Consider the following 6,616-nt stretch of genomic DNA (forward strand, 5'->3'; position numbering starts at 1 on the left):
GGTGCCTCCCGCCTTCTCTCCTGGGGGGAGGACAGCAGGCCGCACAGAAAGGTGACCGCTCGGGCTGGGGGGGGCTGGGGGGCTCAGCCTCTCCTGGGGGCCCTTCCGGCCCTCCGGACCTGTTACCTCACCAGCCCCACGACAGACCGACAGCAGATGGGGAGAATGTGGCCTCTGCGGGGGAAGGCGGGTGGGCTAGGGCGGCCCCCTCCTTTTACCAGGATCTGATGCTCCAAACCAAGTGCCGTGCGCCCCGCCTGAGGCCTCCCCGACCCGGGACCCCCAGCCCCAGAAGAGCGTGCTCCCAGGGCAGGGGCAGCTCCCGCTGTGCATGGGGCCCTTGGAGACAGAGGCGGCAGACAGGGAACCGTGGTCACCATGGGAAGGGACTCCTCAGACCCAGCGCCGCCCCTGCAAGTGTCCCTTCAGGGCACCAGCGGGAGTACACAACAGGCACCCAGCCGCTGACCTGAGGCCAGCTGGCCCTTCCTGGTTTTTATTGGTGGCGGCGGCATTGGTGGCCGTGGTGTCGTTTTAACACTCCCAGAAGAGGTGTATTCCTGTGACCTGCTCGACCCTGAGCTGTCCGGTCATCTCTGGGCCTGGCCCTCTGAGCTGGATGAGTGCACATGTCAGCCACCCCGTCCTCCGCGGGCTTTGGAGGCTGAGGGGGGATGCGCTCAGGATAACTGCAGGCCCAGCCCGTCTGCAGGGTCTGAGGGACCCAAGACTCTACATCTGATAGCCCCTGGGGCTGGGGGGCTGGCACCCCTGGTGTGCGGTGTCCACGCCCTAGCCTGCGGCTGTCCTGCTGCCCGGGACCCCGGGGAAGGACGGGTCACAGGACCCGCTCCCACACCCCGCGAGCTGGTGCTATCTGCATTTCGGAGGCGGCAGCCTCATGTCTCAGGGCGCCCTACTGCCACCCCTCCCACTTCCCCTCCACCACGGGGTGGGTGTAGGCGGGCCTCCTGCCTGTTCAGAAACTCATCTCAGCTCTGAAACTGATTCAAACGATCACCATCCCCCTCCCCCCCACGCATTCACACATGCACACGCCTGCACCCTTGCCCCCGGAAGAGGCCTTCTGGAAAGTTCCCTCCGTGTCGAGAGGCTGAGCCCTGAACCCCACACAGCCCCGTCCGCCCGGCCTCAGACGCAGCCTAGGACAGCCTCAGCAGTGCTGGTCGCCGCCCCAAGTGTCTTTTGAACCACACGGAGGCAGTAAGAGGCCTTGGGGACCTCTGGACAGTTAGGGGGGCCCCTAGGGGACCCTTTCCATCTCTTTCACAGATTGGGGTTCAGACTAGGGTTTCACAGCCTTTAGAATGAAAAGGCTGGCTGCCAATACAGAAGAGATCGTGGTGCCGGTTCTCAAACTCAGCTGCCTGTTAGAATTGCTGGGGGAGCTTTAAGAAATATCCCCAGGCCCATCTATGCCCCGGACTGAATCCATCAGAGTGTCTGAAGGGGGACCCAGGCATCATCGTTTTTAAAGCTGCCCCGGGGACTTCGGTGTGCAGCCAGGTCTGAGACCCACCGCCCAAAACAGAGGTTCCCAGAGTGGGGCTCGGGCCGGTAGCATCACCATCACCTGGGAACTTGTACTTCACCCCTGCCCCACTGGACCTGAAATCTGGGGTGAGACCAGTGACCGGTGCTTAGACTGGCCCCCTGGATGACCCTGCTGCACACTTGAGGCTGAGAACCAATGTTCCAGAAGGATCTAGTCAGTTCAGGGGCCGTGAAGAGTGACTATCCCAAGACCGGGCAGGACTCACGCAGGACGCAGTAGAGGCCCAGCTGCTCGTAGCCCTCGCAGCAGTCGGTCACGTTCCTCCGCTTAGGAACCTCCACCACCACGTACTGGGTCCGGTAGACGGTCTTGGGGCAGCGCCGCCAGGGGACCCACCAGCCGCAGGGAACGTAGGTCAGGCGGGACGTGTGCGCTGCCTCCACGCTCTGGACATTCTGGCTCACACTGTAGTTGCACAGCTGGTAGCTCAGCAGGGAGAGGCCTTTTTCTACGAGGGAGGGAGGAGGATGGAGAAACAAGAGGGGAAAATGCCAGAATCAAACCAATTTGAGGGGTTCTCTGCAAGTCCTCTGCTTCTGCAAGAGCAGGTGAAACAAGACGCCCACACACGGCGGACCCCTTGGGATCTGCCCACCGGCCCGTATCCGAGAAGGCGATACAGTAGCAGAGACTCAAGGGATGCAGCATGTCACCTACTTGCTGAGTAATCCTCCTCCACAGAGCAGGAGATGCCACCCCAGCCCGACCCCTGCTCCCCGCACCCAGGGGTCTGACGGTACACTGCAGGGGGCACAGAGAAACCAAGCTTCTGGGGCTCGTGTCCTGGCTCTGCTGCGTGTTCTCTGACTCTGCGGGCTGGAGAGCCCTGCGCACACCTCGTATCTCCACAGCAAGGGCTGTCACGTGCGACGTGAATACACAGCGGTTCCCTCAGTGAATACATAGAGAAGGCCCACTGAGTGCTGGGCACGCTGGCAGTGACACCCTTTTTTGGAAGGAGATGAAAGATAAACACACAAGTCAAATACACGTGAGAAGTTCATAGATGGTAAAGTTCAGTCCAACCGTTGCTTTGGTCAGCGGGAGATGAGGGCACAGTGCCCGAGGTGGGACATCCAGCTGGCCTTTTCAGGCCCTAGGTGTCTCTCACCTGGAGCCTGGTTCCTGGGCACAGGTGTCCATGGCCTTTATCAGCTTTATCACTTGGTTCTCAAGACCCCATATCACCTACTACCTTCATCAGCCTCAGACCCCTATGTCGTGGACCACCTGCCACAGGGTCCTGGGGTGTCCCATCTCCCCGGGGAGCCTCTATTGCCTCATAGAGCAGGGACCGTTTGAGGGCTGAAATATGTCCCACCGCAAATTCATATGTTGAAGTTCTAAACCCCAGTACCGCAGAATGTGACTGTACTTGGAAAAAGGGTTTTTGCAGACATAATTAGTTAAGATGAGGTGATATTGGTGTAGGGTGGCCCCTGATCCAGTATGACTGGCATCCTTATAAGAGGGAAAATTTGGACACAGAGACAGGAATGCACACAGGGAGATGCAATAGGAGACAAAGGCAGAGATCAAGGTGATGCATCTACAAGCCAGGGGTCACTAAAATCGTCAACAACCCAAACCACCAGAAGCTGGGGAGAGGTGCGTCTGGGACAGATTCTCCCTCCCAGCCTCAGGAGGAACCAACCCTGCCAACACCTTGACCTTGAACCTCTGGCCTCCAGACTGTGAAGAAATAAATCTCTACCACTAAGACCCCAGTCTGTGGGGCTTTGCCGAGGCAGCCCCAGGGAACTGACGGGAGGGCCGTGGGGTGCCTCCCACATCTGCGGCCAGCGTGGGACTTGCTGCGTTCCTGGGCTGTCAGTGAAGGATGAATGAATGCTTTGAATGTAGTTCACGTTTTCCGATACTCAAGCTCTGCGCTCTAAGCTTTACGAGACTGCGCAGCCGCTGGGTAGGGGGTCCATGTTGTAGTGTAAACCCTTCAGTGAAAAGGTGGATTTCTGGGGCGAATCTCAGAGGGCGCAGGAGAAATCATCTTCATCCCCACCCCTAGGACAGCACCCCTGAAGATTTCCACCTTTGGCCTCAGGGTCCCCCACAAGCAAGCAGAAAGCAAGACTTGGGGGCTGGTGACCCCCAGGAAGAAATGGAGCCAAGCCAGCCCTCACGCCCAGGCTGCTGGGAGAGCCTGCAGCCTTACTCTGGGCAGAATCGGATGCTGAAGCCCACCGCCCCAGAGCGAGCCCACTCCCAAGCCACGTGGTGGCCTCCCCTGGGGTGGCAGGGCCTCTGGGAGTAGACCCGACCTGTATTCACCAAAGGGCGGGTCCCAGGAAGCTTTGGGAGGGAACAAGAGGCCCTTGGCTGGGTGGGGTAGGGCAGGAGAAGGCGGCTTCCGAGGCCAGAGCTTAGAGGTGACTGGGATGAGGGGCTGGAGAAGATGCCACAGTGAAACGTGGTCACTAGTTGAGCGACGGCGCGGTGCATGTGTTCGCGAGAACATGCACACGTGTGCACGCACGCACACACGCTCCTTCTTCCAAGTGAAACTGCACTTGGATCTCCATGTTCTGTTTTTCACATTCTATGAGAGGCCACCAAGTCCTCCCCAGGCCTGGCTTCTTGGCAGAGCTCGCAGTAGAAACCTCTTAGCAGACCCTGCTGTTCAACAAATCCTTTCAGGAGCACAGGAGGCAGGGGTCCTGGGTCCTAATTCCAGAGGTAGAAAATCTTAATGCTCTGGTGGGTTCTGGGGTCAGAACTGCATTCACACCAGCTTCACTAATACCAGCCGTGTGATTCTGAGCACGTTTCATGCCCTCTCAGTGCCCCAGCCTTGTCATTTGTAAAATCATAGCTGTGCCTGAGGTTGTAGGAGAATTAAATGAAATCATGCCTGTACCGGAGCATGTGGTACCTGGGAGCAAACAGACGTGTAGCCCTGACGGACCACCTAGCGCTCCTGCCGGGGTCCTCCTGCACATGAAATGCCTCCTAAGACCTCCTCTGGCTTCCAGACATTCCCATTTGTTCTGCCACTGAGCTGTATGGTTTGCATAGTACTCATTCCAAAGGAAATATCAAGTTGTCATTTTTTTAATCACAATTCATTAAAAAAAAAAAATCACAGAATCCTGCCCATGGGTGAAAAATGTTTAAATTAGTACAAAACTGAAGTCGATGGTAGAAACAGAATGGCTCTGTTTGAATTCCCAACGGAATAAGATGGATTTCTAGAGGAAAATGATGTAAAAGGTTTGCAATCTCAATTCTCTGAAATCTGGGGCTTCAGAAATCCAACATGTTTTTAGCAGCTGACATGTGTCTCTCAAAGGCCTTGGACATGTGCTTGGTCCCTCAGGTCCCCATGGGCCACTCGCATCCTCACTTGCTGAGGAAACGGGGCAGGCAGAGCCCAAGGTGAGCGGGAAGCCCCACTTCGTGATCCCCCCTCTCTGGCGGGCAAAGGAGGTCTGAGCCAGGGTCAAAGGCAGGGGTAGCCCTGGTGGAAGTCTTGCCCTCGGCCGGCTGTGTGGCCCTGGCCACTCTGGGTCTCCCTCTCCTTATCTGTAAGTTGAAGACTAATGGGCCATGGTTCCAGAGGGTTCGATTCTGACTCTCCGGGAATGTGTTACTCTCAGCGTGGCCAGCGGGCCTGTAACATCTGTACCACCGGCAGAAATGCAGAGTTCCGGGCCCCTCCCAGACCCACTGACTCAGAATCCACACTTGAACCCCACCAAGCCCCAGGTGATTCAGAAGCATTCCCACCACCTCTTTTGTGGTTATGAAAAAGTATGGCCAAGAAGGGACAGACCCTGCCTCTCAAAGCAGGTGCATCTTTGCCTGCCCAGCTCTCGGCAGGGCTGCCGTCTTCAAGGGGCCCACTCCCAGGGAGCCCATCGCCCCTCCGGCATCCCCGCACAGAGCCCAGACCCCTCACCTGTGAAGCCACTGGCCTGGCTCGGGCCCACGGTGGTGACCAGAACCAGCAGCGCCCGCACAAGGGTCCTGAGCATGGTCGGGTGGTGGCAGTGGCTCTGGCCTCTCCCGAACGGCAGCACAAAGGGGCCTGGGCCACCTGGACCCAGAGAAAGGGCCCTTCCCTTCCCTGCGCCGCCGACAGTGGCAGTGGCTTCAGAGGGTGTGCTCGCCGGGAGCGTTCCCTTATGCCTGCTCGTAAACACCCGCCACTGCCGCAGCCGTGTCCCTCGGGGCACCTGCGTGTCACAGCCCATTCTCCCTCCAGGCAGATGGCATCTTTCAGGAAAGGTGAGTACCCAACTGCCAGGCTGCATCTCTGGGTCCCATCTCATTGTTACGCAGAAAACACATTTCAGACCCGAATCTGACTCCCTCCATCAAGTCCAAAGTATTCTCTTACCTTATCGTCCCAAACTGGCAGGAGAAAACAGCAGCAAATCAAAGTGGTACATCAGATTCAGAAAAGCATCCTTCACACAATTGGACAAAACAGATCAAAAGCCATAAAAATGTTCCTATGACCCAGTGATCCCTTCCCGAGGCTTGGTCTGAGGGCCGTGAAGCTGCAGTCTCAGAGAGGTTCATTACTTGCCGGAATTTAAACCGGCAAAGCGTGGAAGTGAGCCTTCGGGGGAGGAGGGGAGAGTAAGTTGTTATAGAGCATCTGGATGTAGCGTCACCCAGATGTGCTCCCCATGAAGACGTTTAGCGGCGTGGAAAGGGCACCTCATCATGTGAAATCAAAACAGCACCTCTTACAGCTCTGTCCCCAAAAAGACAACAACTCTACGATTCTATAAAATTGGGCCCAACCCAGAAAGGACCAGAGGACTAAAACACGGTGAGGGATGACAGAATGATAGCTGATTTATGTTTTATTTCCATAGCCATCATGTGTTGTGTGAAGTGGATTTTTAAATTTTGTATCAAATACTTCCTAGTTGATGACACGTCCTTATTCCTCTGTTGGGTTGTCTTTCATTGTTTGGTACAATTTTTAACATTAGACTAGGCACAATTATTAACATTAGATGAAGGTCTCATTAGTTCTACTGAGAAAACTTTCAAGTAGGGTAACAAAGA

The 6,616-nt window shown here is 56.4% G+C and overlaps 1 protein-coding gene across 1 annotated transcript in view; it reads right to left on the reverse strand.

Moving 5' to 3' along the window:
- Positions 1-5,568, reverse strand: part of UMODL1 (uromodulin like 1) — a 57,295-nt gene extending 51,727 nt beyond the window's left edge. Inside the window, exons 1-2 of the mRNA XM_061192846.1 lie at positions 5,493-5,568; positions 1,782-2,024 (exon numbers count right to left, since the gene is read on the reverse strand). Coding sequence (XP_061048829.1) covers positions 1,782-2,024; positions 5,493-5,568 — 319 coding nt within the window. The remainder of the gene's footprint in view (positions 1-1,781; positions 2,025-5,492) is intronic.
- Between the last annotated feature and the right edge of the window lie 1,048 nt (positions 5,569-6,616).

Source organism: Eubalaena glacialis, chromosome 6 (genome assembly GCF_028564815.1).
Source record: "Eubalaena glacialis isolate mEubGla1 chromosome 6, mEubGla1.1.hap2.+ XY, whole genome shotgun sequence".
Classification (NCBI taxonomy): domain Eukaryota; kingdom Metazoa; phylum Chordata; class Mammalia; order Artiodactyla; family Balaenidae; genus Eubalaena; species Eubalaena glacialis.